A 22,765-nucleotide genomic window follows, 5' to 3' on the forward strand; every position below is an offset into this window, starting at 1 on the left:
AATGTTAAGAGATTACTCACCTCTGTCTTTCCTTGACTTCTGTAAAACAAGCAAAAAAACATATTATTTCTGCTGAAGTATAACTTGAAAAATTAATACCTTGGTATATTCCATTTTTTGCACAGTCTCAAAATCAGAACAATAGACTAGAACATTCAAGTAACATTCACAGCCGTAAGTAACTGGACTGTTAAAAATAACTAATTGCTACTTAGTGCAACTGCTTCCTCTTTGGTCTTATTCCCAAGTTTTCCTTGTATTTTTTTTTTGCTTCAACATACACCTTTACATTTTAACATTAATAGTGATATATCTGTTACAATTAGCTCTATCCGCCCTCCCTCCCTTCCTTTACCCTACCCATCCCCCCTTAATTTAGATCCGGTACACATATACCCCAAAGGAGTAGAGACCACACAAAAATCTGTACAGGGGTCCCTCCCCTCACACCCACTAGATGATTTCAAGTAACATACCCTCCCCTCAGCCAACTAAATACTCAAAAATTCATTGCAACTTTGGCCCAATATATCTGAACAATTTAAAGAAAAACAACATTTGAAACATAATATGCCCTGATTTAGTTTTCCTTCTTGGGCTTACTTAAATGGAAAGAGCATTATACCTCCTAGTTCTTTAGCTCCCCTTCACAAGGTGTCCAGAAATTGTTTTGTTGCCATTACTGAATCTATCACCCACCAATTGTTGTTTGTTGCTGTTTGGAACCTTGTAATGAAAACTTTGTCATTTGAACAGCTCTGCGCAAATTGAAGAAAACTCTTTCCTCTTATTTATTTATTTAGCCATTTTATATGTCATCGTTCCAAATAAAGATCATAATGGTTTACAACATGACAAATATTATACATCAATATCAAAAATTAATGGTACATCAGGTATATCTTAAACACCTCAAAGGTTATCTTAGCCAAATATATGTAGGCCCCTTACTTCGAGGGTCTGTATTATGTGACAGACTCTACTATTGTGCAGGGTCACCTTACTTTAATTTTAATTTTCACTCATCAATCCTATCTTTTTAGTAGAAATTTTTCTTTATAATAAAATCAGTCATTGACTGTCAAGCAATCTTCACGAGTACACACAACAGACACTAATACTCATCTACTCCATTCCTGGTAGTTCACCCGACACAGCTGTGTTTCGGACATCATCGTCCTGCTTCAGGGGGTATCCTTCAGTATCTCCTTATGAGAGCGTTGTCACGGAGCCTTCTTTAATTTGTTGGCTTGCTTCTTCTTTTTAATTCCACGACAGCCCCGTTGGGCTGCGTCTGCTCTTGAAATGCCAACCACCTACAGTGATCGTTTTATACCCTCAAAACCGGAAGTCTTCTTCGCCGGAAGCTGTAGTCTTCTTTCACGTCCAGTGCTCCCGTCTGAAACGGAAGCTGTTCAGGCGGCGGCCCCGGTCTTCTATCACGTCCGGTTTGTTGTTTTTAAAGACACATGCTATAATATAATATAAGCTGCATTCCATTTTATGTCCGCCGTCGAATCCAGTCTACTTTCACGTCATATCCAGTCTTCTTTCACGTCGTCTGCATTTAAATAAACTCCTCCTCTTCCCCTCAGTTCACCACTCAGATCTATCTTCACGTCATCGGATATCTAATCGAATTTATATTCAATACTTATTTCATATTTCTTCCTCCAATCCAGATCCACATGTATTAGCATAAGTTAACCATCAATAGGCTGAAAAAACCTGCCGTGTACAAATTCAACAGTGTCTACAAATTCAGTGGTTTTGGGTGAATAGGTTGTGATAAATATTATACATCAACAGGTACGTTAAATTAATGAGGTCAAACATACAATTTAAAAATTGACACATACTTGGGATAAGGTATTTAGTTCAGGAGATAAGTTCTTAATGACGTTGTCCTTGAGGGTGCATGCTCTGTGTTTAGGCGATTTTAAGTTAGGTTATAGGCATTTTGAAATAACCATGTTTTTAGGTCACGTTTCAATTTCTTTGTTTCTGGAGTCAGTCTTAGATACTTGAATAGAGAGTTCCATAGCATTGGGCCTATTACTGAGAACATGCGGTCTCTCATTTTTGTTAAGTGAGTATTCTGTAAAGATGGCACAGCTAGTAGTCCTTTGTTTTGAGAACTGTATGATTGTAGAGCTACATCTACCAAACCAGAGTTATTAGAATGGATGGTGAAGTGTATTAACGTTAGGACTCTGTAGTTGATGCGGGATTGTACAGGTAGCCAATGAAGAGCTATCAGTGAATGAGATATGTGATCGAATTTCCTTGAACCTGTTAAGAATCTAGCTGCAGCATTTTGCAATAGTTGTAGGTTTTTTTTTTTTAGAAGACATTTGGGAATGCCGAGTAGAAGTGAGTTACAGTAGTCTAAGTTTGAGAAGGTGAAGGTCTGCAGGATCGTGTGGAAGTCTGTGAGAGTCAGCAATGGTTTCAGTCTATGTAGTAAGCGTAGTTTGGCATATCCTGGTTTCATTAATTTATTTATGTGCTTTTCCATTGATAGGTTCTCGTCAGTCTGTATACCTAAGTCCTGTAATTGGTCTGAGGGTGTGATGTTGAAGTTACCCATGTCAAGTGTTTGAGGAGCCGCTATAGGTAGTTTTCTTCTCAGTAGAATGATTTCAGTTTTATTAGTGTTTAGAGTTAGTTTAAGTTTGGATAGTTTATGTTGTATGGCCTTTATGTGTGTCACTAGAGTTAGTCTTGCATTTTCAATAGATTTGGTGCATGGTATATAGAATTGGATGTCATCGGCTTATAAGAATGTGTTTGCTAGATTAGACAGATGTCTACACAGAAGAAGCATATAGATGTTGAATAAAGTTGCCGAGAGAGTTGAACCCTGGGGGATACCTGCATCAGTCGGGAAGGTGTCAGACATGCAGTTGCCCAATTTGACTTGGAATGACCTTTTTGACAGGAATGAGGAGAACCACTTCATTACACTGCCGTCAATTCTGATTTTTCTCAACTGCTGGCATAGTAGAGTATGGTCAACGGTGTCAAAGGCTGCCGTTAGGTCAAGTAGTGATAACGCATTTGAATAATCTTGAAAGATGAGGATCTTGTGTCCCTCATAGGTTAATTCTGCCTTTTTGTGGTAGACTTGTAATATTTCCCACTTGTCCGTAAAATTCAACAGCCATGCACTAACCACTCTGGGTCTGGCAGAACCTGCTGACCTAGGCTCCAGTCTGTGTGCCTTCACCATCTGGCATTTGCCTTCCATAATTTGCAGTCCCAGCCCTCAAATAATGCATGCACTTCACAATCTGATAAAGATTTGGGGAAGCCCACAAATCTTAAATTTTTTCTCCTGGACCTGTTTTCCAGATTGCCACAACTTTAGCTTCCAGCAGCAGTACTTACTTTCCAAGTGCCTCTTGCATCTGCATCAGCGACTGTTTGTCAGATTCCACCTCTGCTACTCTCCTCTGTGTTTCCTCCATTTGCTTTTTTTTTTTATTTATTTATTTATTAAATTTTTCCACAATTAACAAGGAGTTTCAACAATACATCATTTATAATATTCCCACAATACTTTCATAAACAATAATTGATGTAAAAAAACAACATATTACATATAGTATCCATTTATTTATTTATTTTTATATACCAACATTCGATCTCAATCGAGATATCACATCGGTTTACATTCAGGTACTGTAGGTATTCCCCTATCCCGAGAGGGCTTACAATCTAAGTTTTGTACCTGAGGCAATGTAGGGTAAAGTGACTTGCCCAAGGTCACAAGGTTACAAGGTTACAGCGGGACTTGAACCCTGGTCTCCTGGCTCGTAGTCCACTGCTCTAACCACTAGACTCCTATAATCATAACAGGTTACCATAAACAAAGAAAAAGGGAGATCCAAGGTTTTATAAGAGCAATAAAGAAGTAATAATATAAAGGAAAATTAAAGGAGGAGTTTAAACATTCATAATACCCGTGACTAGCTAAGGTCCAGCTACCTCAGTCCTATAGTTATCCAAAAACTAATGCAATTGTGATGACTCAAAATAAACATAGCAGTTATTAATATACATCATACATTTACAAGGATATCTTATTGTTATTTTAGCTCCCAATTGCCTTGCTTCCTGGCACATCTCCAACAACTTTTTTCTACGAATCTGTGTAGATCTTGTAACATTGGGGTAAATCCTAATCTTTTCACCAAAGAAAAGTTTTTCCCTATTACGGAGAAAACATTTTAAAACATATTCTCTGTCTGCCGGAAAAACAAAAGTGCACAACACAGTACCCAGATATTCAACTTGATCATCCGTTGAAGTTTCAAGGAATACAGTAAGGTCTGTACCAGCATTCAGAGGCACAATGGGCTCACCTGATACCACTTCATTTGTTTTAGACACGTAATATATATTAGAAATAGGAGGCATAGCATCTATCGGTAATTGGAGAATATCCATCATATATTTTTTAAATTGGTCTCTTAACGAGACAAATCTTATGGAGGGAAAATTTTGAATCCTTAAATTTAAATATCTCTGGGTGTTCTCCAAGTTTTCAATCTTTTTAGATGTAATTAGTTCACTTTGTACTAATTTTGCTTGAACTTCTTGTAACGTGGTGACTTTTACATCTATTTCTTTAATCTTAGTGTCGTGTATGTCCAGCATTGGTTTTATTTCTTGAACATTTTCCTGTAAATGGGTTACTGCAATAGTCAGTCAGTGTTGTAATAGCTTTCTCGAGGGTAACTATAACGTTCCACACAGTCTCTAAAGTTATTACTTGTGGTCTTGTTAATTTTGCACCGAGGTTAAGCTTACCTCGCTCCTCTGGCAAACCTCTGAAATCCTTAGAATTTCATTTGCCGGCTCCTCTCCCCCCTCAATGATGTTTGCTGTGGCGTTTTTGCTCGATGTACCCCGCCTCTCCATGGCGGCTTTCTCCTCCTTCCGCTGTTCCCTGTGGGTTGCAACACCCTCAGCTATACAAACAGCCTCGGACCCGGATGCATCCACCGCTGCTTGTTCCCCAGCTGGGCTCATCTGCCGCGGGATCCAGACTTGCACCCCGTTCGTGCTGTAAGTAGGGGGGGGAGGGAGTCTCGGGTGCCCCAGGACTTAGTGATGTTTGTGTGTCCAAGGGTGACGTGGAGTGCTCCTCACTCGTCGTCCCAGTGGACCTCCTTTCTGGGGTTGATGCTACTGCCAGAGCGAAAAAGCCCTCAATCATCGGTTGGGAAGGGATTGGCAAGGCTGGTGCAGCGGTCTCCAACCTAATCTTCCCCTTCCTCTTAGTACAAGGCATGCTACCGCGACTCTCACGGCTGTTTCAGGAAAAATAATGATCCCGAGGAGCTGCTTCTGCTGCGGCCTCTCCTTAGAGCGCCATCTTGGATCTTCATTTGCATTTTTATTTCATTTAAGGTTTCATTGCCTGTTGCTACTTGTTGCGAATGCGCCACAAACTTTGCATCCAAGGCCTTCACTACCCCATTTGTGACTTCCTCTGCCAGTGAATCAATGGAAGAAATTGGGCACAGGCTCGGAGGGCTGTCGGACATCCTTGTATCTGCCTGTTTAGCCAGGATTTTATCCTTTCTTTGCAGCTTTGCAGACATTGCGGTGCCCTCCGAATCACAAAATTGTCCATAAACCAGTACAACAGCTTGCTCTATAAAATCTGCCATGGTAAGCCAAGATTTTACCAGTTTTTCTGTTGATATGGAGGGGGTGGGGGGGGACATCTGGAGCAAGCCCACATTATGTCCTATCCGTTCATCAGATAACATGAACTCGCCCCTCATACAATAAAATTTAAAAAAATATATGGGGGGGGGGGGAAATAGCTGGGAAGAGAGTGAGTTCTTTAATTTTAATATATTTTTAGGGGATATGCATTAGTTTAAAAACAAATAGTAATTCAAACCAAACCAGGCATTTTTTTTTTTTTTGCTTATTTTGCCATAAAGCAAATGCCCAAAACTGCTGAAAAACTAAATTTTTGTGTGATTCTTTTTTCAGGAAATAGAGTGAGCTATTTCCTGAAAATGAGCAACATTAAAATAAATAAAAATGGCCAAAATGAAAAAATGAATCAAAAACCCTCCAAAAATGAACCAAAAAAATGTGCATGGACATCCCTATTAATTTATAACCCACATTTTCCCCAAAAACGTTCACAGCAATTTTTAAGGAACAAAATTCTCTGAAGCTCGTAAAACAAATGGCAGTATAAATATCCAAGTCTGAAGTCTTATTTATTTATCATTTCTATTCCGCTAATCTACAAATCTTAGCAGGATTACAACAAGACACTCATAATAGTTACATAGATAAACTCAATTTAACAACTAGTACAGAATCTAACATCAAAAACATTAGCATTGCTTCCATTACTCTACAGCCTTGTTGTAAATACTGCATAACTTAGTGGGCCAGAGTTTATTTGGCAAGGGAGAACAGATGAGTCTTTAAAAGCCTCCTGAACTGGAAAAAATCAGTTTCTGCTCTTAACTCCTTGGGTAGCTCATTCCAAAGTACAAGCACTGCTGTGTTAAACATTCTTCTTCAAATTGTCAAAAATTTAGTTAGTCTGAGGGTTGGCACTTCCAGAAGGTTTTGAAACGCTGATCGTAGAGGGTGTATTGGATGATGCCTCTGCACAGCAGAAGCAAGGTAGTAAGGGTTCAAATTGTTAAGTGCTTTGAAAACCAGGCAGAGAATTTTAAACTACTCGAAAGGTGATGAGAAGCCAGTGCAGCTTGAACAACACTGGGGATATATGGTTACACAGCACTGCATCAGTTACTAGGAGGGCAGCAGAGTTTTGGATTAGTTGTAAAGACCTAAGTGAACAGGCTAGTAATTCTAGAAACAAGGCGTTGCAGTAATATAATGGGGAGATGATTAATGCCCGAGTTATATTAGGAAACTCGGCAGTACTGAGAAAAGGTTTAACCGAGCATAACATCTGCATTTTGTAGTAAGAGGGCTGAATTAAAATGAGGGCATAAGGAGTCAATGAGGACTCCCAAGTTCCTAGCCTATTGAGATATAGGGATGAACATGCCTTCAAACCAATGAGAAGGCAGCAAGTCAGACCTCATCTTACATCATTCTTATATACAATTATTCCAAAAGGGTTGTAACCGCATACAACATAAAAATATATTTTATAACCAAATACAACAGCACATAATAGGGCAAGACAGAATAATATACAAATTCCGGATATCCCTGAAGATGCCGAAGGGTTAGATGTGGAATCATTTGCTGAAAAACGGATAAAATCAGTTTCTGGGGCACAGGAGCTGCTTATTTCATTGGTAATAGAACAAGCGCACAAAGTACTGGCAGCCTCCTGTCTCCTAGGAGCTTTTCCAAGAACTACAAAGATAAAGCTAAAGTTCTAGTTCTAGCCAGACCAAAAGGCAAGTTTAACTCGACAAACATAGCAATCTTTTTGGATTTCTCTGTTGACATACTGAGAAAGAGGTATAAATCTGAGGAGGCAAACAGGCATCTGAGAAATCTCAAAATAAAATACGCTATGCTGTTTCCAGTTTGCCAGCATATGAAGCATAATGGTAAAGTTTAGTACTTATCCACTCCTGCAGAGGCCATCAAGTGAGCAAAAATGCCAATTGTTTAGACAATCCGCAGAATTAATGAGCTCACCCTTACAAGTTTTTATATTTTGTCCATCTGTTCCAAATCAGACTACTCAGGAGCTCCATTTTCATGGTTTGTTTTAGTTTCTATTGCCAGAGCTGGTGGAACATAAAAGTGTTAAGAAGCAACAAAAAGGGGAATAGGTTGTAGTTTCTAATATTTAATGTATACTGGCTGTTAATTTTTTATTTTCACATTGATCTCACACAGAATTTAAGGATCCAGTAAACATCATATGTGTATACAGCTGGGTTGAGGATCTTTAGGGTAGGTTTCTATTTTCTTTAGAGCTAGATATGGACTATCTATACTACCAAACAGAGGGAAGGGAGGAGGTAGTTGGTGGGGGTTACTGGATGAGTGGGTAGGAAGAAGGGTGAAATGTTAAAATGAATGACATTCTATTTATCCCTGCCATGGTATGCAGAAGAAAGAATTATGTACTGAGCTGTCTGTGTATTCATGTCCATAAAAAGATTTATACAACAAGAATAAAGGAACACCAACAATTTTCATATGACCCTCTTAATTCTGCCAAACACCTTATACAAAAGCTCATATTTCTTTAACAAACATCAAACAGTGCCAATATAATACATATTTTAACAAATTAAAAAAAAAACACCAGCAGTAGAGCACATGCACTTTTACAAATTTCTCTACTTAAACATTTTACATATCTCAATACATAACTACTAAAATCCCCCTACATTATAAGGAATATTACCTACAATGCACTAAAAAATGAACATATACATACAAACTTCCCTTTCATTAAGACAATAAACCTATAAATCAGCACACATGCATTACCCCATTCAAACCTTACAAATACATACATCCAAACATCCTACACCACACTAAAAAATGATCTTCAAGTATCCTGGGGTTTTTTTTTCTTGCGCATCTTATCTCCCCAAAATGTTAAGGACCTATCCTCTTCTTATAAACCTCTTCTTATAAGAAGAGAAATCTGTGGGGCGGATTTTAAGAGCCCTGCTCGCGTAAATCCGCCCGGATTTACGCGAGCAGGGCTCTTTTGTGGCTGAAACAACCAGTATCATTTGACATTCCTTGCGCGCCTATTTTCCTTACAAAGTAACTGGTGAGCTTTTGTGGCTGAAACAACCAGTATCATTTGACTTGGCACATGTCTGTTTTGAACATTTGGACTTAATTCTATGGGTACAAAGTAACTGGTGAGCTTTTGTGGCTGAAACAACCAGTATCATTTGACATTCCTTGCGCGCCTATTTTCCATACAAAGTAACTGGTGAGCTTTTGTGGCTGAAACAACCAGTATCATTTGACATTCCTTGCGCGCCTATTTTCCATAGGCCTGCCGGCGCGCGCAGAGCCCCGGGACTCGCGTAAGTCCCAGATTTTTCGAGGGGGGCGTGTCGGGGGCGGGGCCGATCGGCGTGGCGTTTCGGGGGCGTGGTTTCAGCCCGGGGCGGTCTGGGGGCGTGGCCGCGCCCTCCGGAACCGCCCCCAGGTCGCGTCTCGGCGCGCTAGCGGCCTGCTGGCGCGCGGGGATTTACTTCTCCCTCCGGGAGGCGTAAATCCCCCGACAAAAGTAGGGGGGGGGGTTAGATAGAGGAAGGGAGGGGAGGGCGAAAGCGAGTTCCCTCCGAGGCCGCTCCGATTTCGGAGCGGCCTTGGAGGGAACGGAGGCAGGCTGTGCGGCTCGGCGCGCGCTGGCTGCACAAAAATCGGCAGCCTTGCGCGCGCCGATCCTGGATTTTAGCAGACACTCGCGGCTACGCCTGGTAGCCTGGTGCGCCAACAAAAGTACGCGAAGGCGCACTTTTTTAAAATCTACCCCTGTATGTATATGTTAATAATTTTTGTATATTGTAGGTTACATGCCTTATAATATAGGGGGATTTTAGTAATTTATCATGTAAAAAAAAAAAAATAAAAATTAAGTAGAGAAATTTGGAAAAGTACATATGATCTATTGCTGGTTGTTTGAAATTTGTTGTTAAAATAAACATGTATTATTACATTGGATCTGGGCATCGTCATAGTATTTTATATTGAAATAATCGACTCAGTGGGCTGTGGCGGTCAAAAAAGCAAACAATGCTAGGAATTATTAGGAAAAGAATGGCAAATAAAACGGAGGATGTCATAATGCCTCTGTATCGCTCAGTGGTTAGACCACACCTGAATACTGTGTGCAGTTATGGTCACTGCATCTCAGAAAAGATATCGTTGCACTGAAGAAAGTACAGAGAGGGCAACCAAAATGATAAAAGGGATGAAACGGCTCACTTATGAGGAATGACTAAAGAGGTTAAAGCTGCTCAACTTTAAGAAGAGACAGCTAAGGGGGGTTATATGATAAAGGTCTACAAATCATAAAAGAACTTGAACAGGTAAATGTGAAATGGTTATTTACCCTTTCAGTTAATACAAGGACTAAGGGGCACTCCATAAAGTTAGTGAGTAGCACTTTAAAACAAATCGGAGAAAATTATTTTTCACTCAACACACAACCAAGCTCTGGAATTCATTGACAGAAGATGTGGTTAAAGCAACTAGTGTGGCTGGGTTTAAAAAAAAAAAGTTTGGATAAGTTCCTGGAGAAGTCCATAAACTGCTATTAATCAATAGGGAATAACTATTGCTTGTTGCCAGCATTAGTAGCATGGGATCTATTTAATATTTGGGTACTTGCCAGGTACTTGTGACTTGGATTGGCCACTGTTGGAAACAGGATACTGGGCTTGTTGAACCCTTGGTCTGACCCAGTATGGCATATCTTGTGTTCTTATGCTGATGTTTGTTAAAGAAATGTGAACTTTTTGTATCAGGTATTTGGCAGAATTAAAAAGGTCATATAAAAATTGTTTGAGTTCCTTTGTACTTGTTATATAGTTTGCTCATAATAAAAAAAGTTTAGCCATGTTATGATTCATTTCTAATAGAGTCACTGCAGGTTAAAAATCCACTGCTGTTCCAATTGTATCTCTATCCCCACTGCATTTATTTAAAAATGTTTATAATCCACCTGTAGTGACGATGTCATGCAGACATGTTAAGCTTAGCATCATGTTAATCTTTAATACCATCCCCGTGTTCCCTTACTCCTCCCTCTCCAACACCATGTTACAATGATCTTTAGCATCTAGTTATAAGGGTCATCTGCATCACATTAATCTTTTACCATCCCTGTGTTGCCCCTCTCCTCCCCCCACCTTTCCCTCTTCTCCGGCACCCTTCCTACCTACCCCCCCCCCCTCCCCACCCAGTCTCCCTTCCCCAGCACCCCCATCCCTGGTACCCCCCACCCTGCTTAAGTTATCGTGTTTTAGCCCTTCTCTTCATGTTTCTCGCTTTTGTTTTTTCCACAGTTTTTCACTTGTTACTACTTATTTTTGGAATCTTACCCTGGTCACCCATTTTGACCATTACTACTTATTGTTCATGGCGATCCCCTGTTTGATGTAACCCGATGTGATATGTCTTTTCATGAACGTTGGTATAGAAAAGTTCTAAATAAATAAATAAATACATGCTCATATGCCAAATCTAAGATAAAAAAAAACAAATTGTAGATTAACTAACAAATGCTCACCGGCTAAACAGTATTCAAACAGGTCCTATGTTCTGCCATATGAGTCTTGATTTGTCTCTTATATTTACCTACATAGAGGAAGGGACATGTACATACACTGCATATGTCGAAAGACAATTCATCTGAAGTTGTAATCTTATCCATTGTTCAGTTTATGGATGTTGGAACCTTTCTAATGTTAATTATCTAGGACATGCAGATATCGATATAAAGCACCGCTTAGCCCATTAAGTTCTGACTTTGCTGGCTATGATGCGCTGCTTGACAATTCGGTCATGCTGAGCAACCACCACTTAGCCGGTTGTTTATCCAGCTAAACAGTTAACAAGATAAGTGAAGGGGGGGATGGGGGTGTTCCAGGGCAGAGCTATATATCCGGCTAACTTAATACCTAATTTCAGCCATATCCAGCTTAGATAAAATTATATAGTTAACTATAAATATGTCAGCCAAGCTAGATAGGTACGTTTATCTGGCTAACTTGCTCAGTCAGGAAGTGGCTGAATATTGGCCTCCTTGTACATTGTCCACACAGAGCATGTCCAACCTCAGATCTGCTGCGATTTCATATTGATGACACCACTACATCCTTAATGTTTTTATTTTGATGTAATCATCGATAGCAGGGTGAAAAGCCTGCCCTGCTCCTCTGGCAGTCCAGGACCTCCCATGATCAGTTGCAGAGTTTGTAGGCTAGTATGGAGGGGTCTTTTTCCATCTTGAGGCCTCTTCTCTCATTCGGGCCGATACAGTAAAAAACATGGGAGAGCGGGCGAGCGCCCACTCTCCTGTGCTCGCGATACAGTAAATAAATTTATTTAAATTAGGCACGGCGGTAAAAAGAGGCGCTAGGGACACTAGCGCGTCCCTAGTGCCTCTTTTTGGACAGGAGCGGCGGCTGTCAGCGGGTTTGACAGCCGCCGCTCAATTTTGCCGGCGTCTGTTCTCGAGCCCGCTGACAGCCAGGGGTTCGGAAACCGGATGCCAGCAAAACTGAGCGTCCGGTTTTCAGCCCGCGAGCCACGGGCCTATTTCAAATTTTTTACTTTTTTAAACTTTCGGGACCTCCGACTTAATATCGCCATGATATTAAGTCGGAGGGTGCACAGAATCACGTGGGAATACCTAATAGGGCCATCAACATGCATTTGCATGTTGCCGGCGCTATTAGGTTCGGGGGGGGGGGGGGGGGTGTTGGACACGCGTTTTGGACATGCTATTACCCCCTTACTGAATAAGGGGTAAAGCTAGCGCGTCGAAAACACGCATCCAAATGCCGGCTAACAGTGCACTCCATCGGAGCGCACTGTACTGTATTGGCCTGTATATCTGGGATGCTGGTCAATGCTGGTCCCATCTACTGACGACATCATTGCCTATGCTCTGGGGGTGGTTCAGACCGGATCACTGGGAGCTTTACTGCAGGTTCTGAGTCCTTTATTCAAGGTTTGGTTTTGGAGTGAGAGTGGGTTTAATTTTGTCCCTGCCCTTAGTGGGGCTAGGGATGGGGACTGTGTTAGTTTTTTTTTATATTCGATAACATTTTGAAGTATGATATTGTACTATTTTATCATGCCAAAAACTACTCAGTGTTCTTTCTGGGAGTTGGGCAGTACAGAAATGTGAAAATAAAAAGAAACCTAATATTAAAAATCATCATTCCCTCCACAATGGAAGCTAGTTCACAATTTGGCTATGAGTCTTAGAAGGTGACAACCTATATAGTCTCTCACACTACTACTCGAGATCATCCTCACAATGGTATTCTGAATCATCTTCCAGCTGCATAAAGTTTCCAAAAGCAAACTAACATCTTGGCTAGTCACAGGAAGGCTCGGAAGTGGCCACACATACCCTCAACACTGTTGGACTCGCAGGATGCCGCTGGGACTCCCTTGCTGTAGAGACACCATTGGATGTTCCATTAGTCATGCTGTGACTCTCCCTAGGTGCATGCGCATGCACTTTCCCTAATTATCAAGGCCCTGCAGCGGGAAAGACTCTGATAGCGCCCTCTGAGGATGTCAGTGAGACTGGGTATTTAAACCCCAGCGGCGCTCCAAGCCCTTGCCTCAGCAACAAGTCCTCCTGCCTTGTAGTGTGTGTTTTTCGCCCCTGTGCCTCGTTGTCCTGCCTTGCTCTCCTGTCTGGTCTTACTTTCCTGCCTTACCTTGTTCCTCTGCCATGCGCCTTCTCATCATGTTTCTGCCTGTCTTGGCCTGATTTCTGGTTCTGACCTCTGCATCTGACATTGACTTCATTTCTGGATTGCATGTGCCCTGACCCCTGACCCTACTGCTCGCTGCCTGCCCTAACCTTGACCCAGATACTGTCTTGCTCACTGCCAGCCCTAACCACCACCCGCACCTTGACTTCATCTGACAGCTCCCTACAGGACTTTTGCCTAAGCCCTGTCGGCCCCTAGAACCCAAAAACTCAAACTGCAGGGAATAGGGCTGGTACAGTGAAGCTCCAGCTCCAGTTGGAACGAATCTATCAGCTGTTGGCATGGGCCTAGCTGATTCGCCTGATAGGCTGCGTCTACCACACCACAGCCCAAGAGCTCACATCCATGACATAAACCTATGAACATGGAATTATGATAGTCTATAGGAGGTCAACACCAAAGCATGCAAAGACTGTCTTGTGAACCTGAAAGAAAAGATTTCAGCGCATATACAAACAAGTTTAAACCATGCTTTTTTTTTGCTGAGCATGAAATATGATTTTTCAAATCAAGCTAAAGGCCTAAAATTATACCTAAGCTTTTAAATTAAAAAGAAAAATGTCCCCATCAAAATTAATATGAAGATCGGATACAGTTAGCACTGACTTGTTAACCCAAAGGATCTCAATGTGAGGATTCTGGCTGCAATGTGACCCTCCTGCCAGCAGGGGCCCTCAGTGGGCCACAATCTGAGTTGCACAGGCTTTTGCCTTACGGGCTTTCTAAAGCAAGTCAGCCACACCCTTAAAAGTCTGCCTCATGCTCACCAACATTGCGCCTCTGCTTGGAGTCTCCTTTTTCCTAGTTCTGGCACTCTCATGCCTGTTATTTGGTCTTCTCTCTCTAGAGGCCTTCTTGCTCCTTGTAATCCTCATTACTTGTTCTTGTTTGTTCTCTTTGGTTGAGGTCTTAATCTGTAGCCTGCTAGTTTTCTTTTGCTTGAGGTTGTTTCTGGTTTGTTTGAGGTTGCTTGTCTGTCTCTTGAGGGTAACTTATTTTGTTGTGTATTGTCCCTGCAGTTTTCCCTGCTGTTGTGGGTGCCCTTTAGTCCCTGCCCTTGAATCATCCAGGTCCTGCCAGCCACCAGAACCCAAGGGCTCAAGCTGAGGGGGAGGTGGCCAGCACAGATGAAGACTCCTTTCCTGTCCTATTCCTACTCCAGCCTGCCAGCTGCTCCTGTCTTGGGGGTTGCCCCTTTATAGGCAGTCAAGCCATGGCACTCAGTTTTGGAAGCAATGAAAATTAACCCATTAATTTTCATCCACCATGAGATAACAGCAAGGCAGTCAATTTTCTTAAGACTGCCAGATTAGACTCAAAATAGATAAAATTGCAGAACAGTTGCAATAGCAATGAATGCTAAAACCAAATGATCTGATAATATCCAGCAAGAGGTGTAGATAGATACTGATGTTGACTAAAGCCTTTTCTGTCAGCTAACTCCTCCCGCTCTGTACTACAAGCCCTGATTCATAAGTTATTAAACTATTCTAATTTGATTTATTTACAAAAAAGTTTAGCTTGTCTTTTGCCAAACACTTGTTCAAGATGGATAACAAATAAAGCAGCACCAAAAAATAAACACAATAAGCACACCTCGCTAAAAAAAAAAAAAAAAAGCCTTTACACCAATGTTTCCTCTAAGCTGCGCAATTGCGCGGCCGCGCATAAGTTAAATTCCTGCCGCGCAAATGTTTTTATCTGCCGCGCAAAAAAAAATAAAGTATAAATTTACAGATTTCAAAGGGTAGGGCCATGGCAAAATTGTAACGAGTTTCAGTAAGAATAGACGTGTAATGGTGCTACAAAAATTAAATTTTCTTAGCGACAGCGCATTAGTCATACTTTCGTTGATTTCCGTTTCCTGTTGATTGTGTGGTGTGGTGAACGGCGTTCACGAGAAAGGGTATAGGCAGACAGAAAATAGCGGAAAATTGTGTCGAAACGTGAATTCAAAGACGGAAGAAACGATAAACGTTTGACTAAGAAAGCGAGATTGAACTTTAAAGTCGAACGGCTCAAAGAACATGTAGAAGCCAATATGCCGGAGTACGCCGGCAAACAGCGAACGATTCTTGGAAATATTTTTAAGTTCAACTCGGAGAACTCTGTTGTCTGAGACATCTGCAAACAGGCAAATGCCCATTGTGCTTTCGCCCAAGCAAAACAGTGGGATGAATGGAAACTGGATTAATTAAAGCGACATTTACTCCAGAAAGCTCACGTTCAGTCTGTCGATTTGCTAAGAAGTTAGCGTTGGGGAACACTTCGGGCACTGCTGAAGGAAACTACTGAAGAAAAGAAGACAAAAACTGAAATTTCTGAAAGAAAGTCTGCTTCCAGTGAGGAGGTAAAAATTCTAATTGATAATGTCTTCCTTGCCATAAAATTGAATTCTTCGATGCTATCTGTTCAGGAAATTCACAATCACATTGGAAAATATGTAAAAATACCGGAATCTTGGAGCAGTAAAAATTATGCGTTTGAATTTCTAGAGTGCATAAACTCAGTGATACAAAGAGATATGATAAATGATTGGCGCCAGTCGTCATTCCACACTCTCATAATTGATGAGAGTACAGACATTACTGTGACAAAAATGTTAATTCTTTATGTAAAATTTCGAAAAGAAGATGAAGCTGCTTACTGTACTTATTTTGCTGGAATTCTGAAGCTGACAGAATGCAACAGTGCAGCTATTGTGACTGCCATTACCAATTTCAACCAAGAGAACAATCTTGACTTGAGCAAAATGGTAATGTTCACATCAGATGGGGCTTCTGTGATGCTCGGGAAATATAATGGTGTTGCTTGAGCAACATTGCGTGGCACACAGAGAGGATTTAGGGCTTGATGATGCTTGGAAGCATGACGCTGTGTTGAAAGATGTAGAAACTCTAATTCGAACAGTTTACACGATTTTTAGTCGGTCATCTGTGAAGAAGTCCAGGTTTGAGGAACTTTGTCAGGCATCAGAACATGATGCAGTTGCATTCAGGCCCCTTAATGAAGTCAGGTGGTTGTCTTGACATTTTGCTGTGAATGCCTTAGTCAAGAACTACGATATGCTGATTCAATATTGCAGAGAACGGATAGAAGAAGACGATGACCCAATACACAGATACTGCTTAGACAAGTTGACAAAACCTGAGTATCATGTTACCATCTTTACTTTAAATGATGTATTAGGAGAGTTGGCAGAGTTGTGTAGACGTCTTCAGAGGAGCAATCTAACAACTGTAGAGGCGTTCCAGATGACAAAAGCCAAAATAATGAAACTTCGATCACAGTATCTTGGTGACACCATTCATTTCTCAGGGGAAGTTCGTAATGTTATAGCAACGTATCCTTCTGTCAACACCACTGCTGTCATCCATTTCATAGAACGTGTCTGTGCGCAGGTCACCAGAGGCAGGCAGAGCTCTGGAGTCTCAATGCGTGGATGAGACGATGGTGCAAGGAAGAGGGATTCAGTTTTGTTAGGAACTGGGGAACCTTTTGGGGAAGGGGGAGTCTCTTCCAAAGGGATGGGCTCCACCTTAACCAGGGTGGAACCAGACTGCTGGCACTAACCTTTAAAAAGGAGATAGAGCAGCTTTTAAACTAGAACAAAGGGGAAAGCCGACAGTCGCTCAGCAGCGCATGGTTCGGAGAGAGGTATCTTTAAAGGATACTAATGATGCATTAGAATTAGGGCATCCCGACAGTGAGGTTCCAATAATTAGAAAAGTAGTCCAAGTGCCTGTAACTAAAAACTCACCTGAGCTAAAAAATTCTAACTTATCCCTATCAATTAAACAGCAGAATGAAAATACAAACAAAAAACAAACTTTGAAATGCTTGTATGCTAATGCCAGAAGTCTAAGAAGTAAGGTGGGAGAATTAGAATGTATAGCAGTAAATTATGACAGACTTAATTGGCATCTCAGAGACATGGTGGAAAGAGGATAACCAATGGGACAGTGCTATACCGGGGTACAAATTATATCGCAATGACAGAGAGGAGCACTCGGGAGGAGGTGTGGCACTTTATGTCCGGGATGGCATAGAGTCCAACAGGATAAACATCCTGCATGAGACTAAATACAAAATTGAATCTTTATGGGTAGAAATCCCTTGTGTGTCAGGGAAGACTATAGTGATAGGGGTATACTACCGTCCACCTGGTCAAGATGGTGAGACGGACAATGAAATGCTAAGAGAAATTAGGGAAGCTAACCAAATTGGTAGTGCAGTAATAATGGGAGACTTCAATTACCCCAATATAGACTGGGTAAATGTATCATCGGGTCACGCTAGAGAGATAACGTTCCTGGATGGAATAAATGATAGCTTTATGGAGCAATTGGTTCAGGAACCGACGAGAGAGGGAGCAATTTTAGATCTAATTCTCAGTGGAGCACAGGACTTGGTGAGAGAGGTAACGGTGGTGGGGCCGCTTGGCAATAGTGATCAAAATATGATCAAATTTGATTTAATGACTGGAAAAGGAACAGTGTGCAAATCCAAGGCTCTCGTGCTAAACATTCAAAAGGGAAACTTTGATAAAATGAGAAAAATTGTTAGAAAAAAACTGAAAGGAGCAGCTACAAAAGTAAAAAATGTACAAGAGGTGTGGTCATTGTTAAAAAATGCCATTCTAGAAGCACAGTCCAGATGTATTCCACACATTAAGAAAGGTGGAAAGAAGGCAAAATGATTACCGGCATGGTTAAAAGGGGAGGTGAAAGAAGCTATTTTAGCCAAAAGATCTTCATTCAAAAATTGGAAGAAGGATCCAACAGAAGAAAATAGGATAAAGCATAAACATTGGCAAGTTAAATGTAAGACATTGATAAGACAGGCTAAGAGAGAATTTGAAAAGAAGTTGGCTGTAGAGGCAAAAACTCACAGTAAAAACTTTTTAAAATATATCCGAAGCAGAAAGCCTGTGAGGGAGTCAGTTGGACCGTTAGATGATCGAGGGGTTAAAGGGGCACTTAGAGAAGATAAGGCCATCGCGGAAAGATTAAATGACTTCTTTGCTTCGGTGTTTACTGAAGAGGATGTTGGGGAGGTACCCGTAATGGAGAAGGTTTTCATGGGTAAAGATTCAGATGGACTGAATCAAATCACGGTGAACCTAGAAGATGTGGGAGGCCTGATTGACAAACTGAAGAGCAATAAATTACCTGGACCGGATGGTATACACCCCAGAGTTCTGAAGGAACTAAAAAATGAAATTTCAGACCTATTAGTAAAAATTTGTAACTTATCATTAAAATCATCCATTGTACCTGAAGACTGGAGGATAGCAAATCTAACCCCAATATTTAAAAAGGGCTCCAGGGGCGATCCGTGAAACTACAGACCGGTTAGCCTGACTTCAGTGCCAGGAAAAATAGTGGAACGTGTTCTAAACATCAAAATCACAGAACATATAGAAAGACATGGTTTAATGGAACAAAGTCAGCATGGCTTTACCCAGGGCAAGTCTTGCCTCACAAATCTGCTTCACTTTTTTGAAGGAGTTAATAAACATGTGGATAAAGGTGAACCGGTAGATATAGTATACTTGGATTTTCAGAAGGCGTTTGACAAAGTTCCTCATGAGAGGCTTCTAGGAAAAGTAAAAAGTCATGGGATACGTGGCGATGTCCTTTCGTGGATTGCAAACTGGCTAAAAGACAGGAAACAGAGAGTAGGATTAAATGGGCAATTTTCTCAGTGGAAGGGAGTGGACAGTGGAGTGCCTCAGGGATCTGTATTGGGACCCTTACTTTTCAATATATTTATAAATGATCTGGAAAGAAATACGACGAGTGAGATAATCAAATTTGCAAATGACACAAAATTGTTCAGAGTAGTTAAATCACAAGCAGATTGTGATAAATTGCAGGAAGACCTTGTGAGACTGGAAAATTGGGCATCCAAATGGCAGATGAAATTTAATGTGGATAAGTGCAAGGTGATGCATATAGGGAAAAATAACCCATGCTATAATTACACAATGTTGGGTTCCATATTAGGTGCTACAACCCAAGAAAGAGATCTAGGTGTCATAGTGGATAACACATTGAAATCGTCGGTACAGTGTGCTGCGGCAGTCAAAAGAGCAAACAGAATGTTGGGAATTATTAGAAAGGGAATGGTGAATAAAACGGAAAATGTCATAATTCCTCTATATCGCTCCATGGTGAGACCGCACCTTGAATACTGTGTACAATTCTGGTCGCCGCATCTCAAAAAAGATATAATTGCGATGGAGAAGATACAGAGAAGGGCTACCAAAATGATAAGGGGAATGGAACAACTCCCCTACGAGGATAGACTAAAGAGGTTAGGACTTTTCAGCTTGTAGAAGAGACAACTGAGGGGGGATATGATAGAGGTGTTTAAAATCATGAGAGGTCTAGAACGGGTAGATGTGAATTGGTTATTTACTCTTTCAGATAATAGAAAGACTAGGGGGCACTCCATGAAGTTAGCATGGGGCACATTTAAAACTAATCGGAGAAAGTTATTTTTTACTCAACGCACAATTAAACTCTGGAATTTGTTGCCAGAGGATGTGGTTAGTGCAGTTAGTGTGGGTTTAAAAAAGGATTGGATAAGTTCTTGGAGGAGAAGTCCATTACCTGCTATTAATTAAGTTGACTTAGATAATAACCACTAGGGATGTGAATCGGATCCGATATCGGATCCGATTCTGGTTCCGATTCACATCTCTATAGATGTGAATCGGATCCGATATCGGATGTGAATCGGATCCAATATCGGATCCGATTCACATCCCTAATAACCACCGCTGTTACTAGCAACGGTATCATGGAATAGACTTAGTTTTTGGGTACTTGCCAGGTTCTTATGGCCTGGATTGGCCACTGTTGGAAACAGAATGCTGGGCTTGATGGACCCTTGGTCTGACCCAGTATGGCAATTTCTTAATACCTAATGGCCAGATTTGAGTGCTCATGACTGCAAGACTCCAGTACATAGCCCCCAGCTGAAGTCTGTCACTGCATAATTGGACTAAAAGTAAATTTGGTAGTGATATAAAATAGAGAGAACATAAGAAAATGCCATACTGGGTCAGACCAAGGGTCCATCAAGCCCAGCATCCTGTTTCCAACAGTGGCCAATCCAGGCCATAAGAACCTGGCAAGTACCCAAAAACTAAGTCTATTCCATGTTACCATTGCTAATGGCAGTGGCTATTCTCTAAGGGGCAGATTTTAAATACTTGCGCGAGTGCGTACTTTTGTTCGCGCAGCAGGCGCGAACAAAAGTACGCTGGATTTTTATAAGATACACGCATAGCCGCGTGTATCTTATAAAATCTGGGGTCGGCGCGCGCAAGGGGGTGCACATTTGTGCAACCTGCGCACGCCGAGCCCAGCGCGCGCTGCCTGTTCCCTCCGAGGCCGCTCCGAAATCGGAGCGGCCTCGGAGGGAACTTTCCTTCGCCCTCCCCACACCTTCCGCTCCCTTCCCCTACCTAACCCAACCCCCCGGCCCTATCTAAACCCCCCCTTACCTTTGTCGGCAAAGTTACGCCTGCTTTCAGCAGGCGTAACTTTGCGCGCGTCGGCCGGCTGCCCCGCTCCGTGGTCCGGTCCCGGGGCCTGTTCCGGAGGACGCGGCCATGCCCCCGGAACGCCCCCGGGCCGAAACCACGCCCACGTCGCCGCCCCCTAAACGCCACGTCATCCCGCCACGCCCCCGACAGGAAGCCCCGGGACTTACGCGTGTCCCAGGGCTCTGTGCGCGCCGGCGGCCTATACAAAATAGGTGCGCCGGCGTGCGAGGGCCCTGCGCGCGTAAATCCAGAAGGATTTACGCGCGCAGGGGTTTTAAAATCCGCCCCTAAGTGAACTTAATAGCAGATAATGGACTTCTCATCCAAGAACTTATCCAATCCTTTTTTAAACACAGCTATACTAACTGCACTAACCACATCCTCTGGCAACAAATTCCACAGTTTAATTGTGCGTTGAGTAAAAAAGAACTTTCTCCAATTAGTTTTAAATGTGCCCCATGCTAACTTCATGGAGTGCCCCCTAGTCTTTCTACTATCCGAAAGAGTAAATAACTGATTCACATCTACCTGTTCTAGACCTCTCAAGATTTTAAACACCTCTATCATATCCCCCCTCAGCCGTCTCTTCTCCAAGCTGAAAAGTCCTAACCTCTTTAGTCTTTCCTCATAGGGGAGCTGTTCCATTCCCCTTATCATTTTGCTTGCCCTTCTCTGTACCTTCTCCATCGCAATTATATCTTTTTTGAGATGCGGCGACCAGAATTGTACACAGTATTCAAGGTGCGGTCTCACCATGGAGCGATACACAGGCATCATGATATTTTCCGTTTTATTCACCAATCCCTTTCTAATAATTCCCAACATTCTGTTTGCTTTTTTGACTGCCGCAAATCACTGAACCGACGATTTCAATGTGTTATCCACTATGACACCTAGATCTCTCTCTTGGGTTGTAGCACCTAATATGGAACCCAGCATTGTGTAATTATAGCATGGGTTACTTTTCCCTATATGCATCACCTTGCACTTATCCACATTAAATTTCATCTGCCATTTGGATGCCCAATTTTCCAGTCTCACAAGGTTTTCCTGTAATTTATCACAATCTGCTTGTGATTTAACTACTCTGAACAATTTTGTGTCATCTGCAAATTTGATTATCTCACTCGTCGTATTTCTTTCCAGATCATTTATAAATATATTGAAAAGTAAGGGTCCCAATACGGATCCCTAAGGCACTCCACTGCCCACTCCCTTCCACTGAGAAAATTGTCCATTTAATCCTACTCTCTGTTTCCTGTCTTTTAGCCAGTTTGCAATCCACGAAATGACATCACCACCTATCCCATGACTTTTTACTTTTCCTAGAAGCCTCTCATGAGGAACTTTGTCAAACGCCTTCTGAAAATCCAAGTATACTACATCTACCGGTTCACCTTTATCCACATGTTTATTAACTCCTTCAAAAAAGTGAAGCAGATTTGTGAGGCAAGACTTGCCTTGCGTAAAGCCATGCTGACTTTGTTCCATTAAACCGTTTCTTTCTATATGTTCTGTGATTTTGATGTTTAGAACACGTTCCACTATTTTTCCTGGCACTGAAGACAGGCTAACCGGTCTGTAGTTTCCCGGATCGCCCCTGGAGCCCTTTTTAAATATTGGGGTTACATTTGCTATCTTCCAGTGTTCAAGTACAATGGATGATTTTAATGATAGGTTACAAATTTTTACTAATAGGTCTGAAATTTCATTTTTTAGTTCCTTCAGAACT

General features: G+C 41.7%; 1 protein-coding gene across 1 annotated transcript in view; it reads right to left on the reverse strand.

Annotated features, from left to right (window-relative positions):
* The window catches only part of GTF2F2 (general transcription factor IIF subunit 2), a 423,749-nt gene that overhangs the window by 362,847 nt on the left and 38,137 nt on the right, over positions 1 to 22,765 (reverse strand). Inside the window, exon 3 of the mRNA XM_029602905.1 lies at positions 21 to 39. Within this exon, the coding sequence (XP_029458765.1) occupies positions 21 to 39 (19 nt within the window). The remainder of the gene's footprint in view (positions 1 to 20; positions 40 to 22,765) is intronic.

Source organism: Rhinatrema bivittatum, chromosome 5 (genome assembly GCF_901001135.1).
Source record: "Rhinatrema bivittatum chromosome 5, aRhiBiv1.1, whole genome shotgun sequence".
Classification (NCBI taxonomy): domain Eukaryota; kingdom Metazoa; phylum Chordata; class Amphibia; order Gymnophiona; family Rhinatrematidae; genus Rhinatrema; species Rhinatrema bivittatum.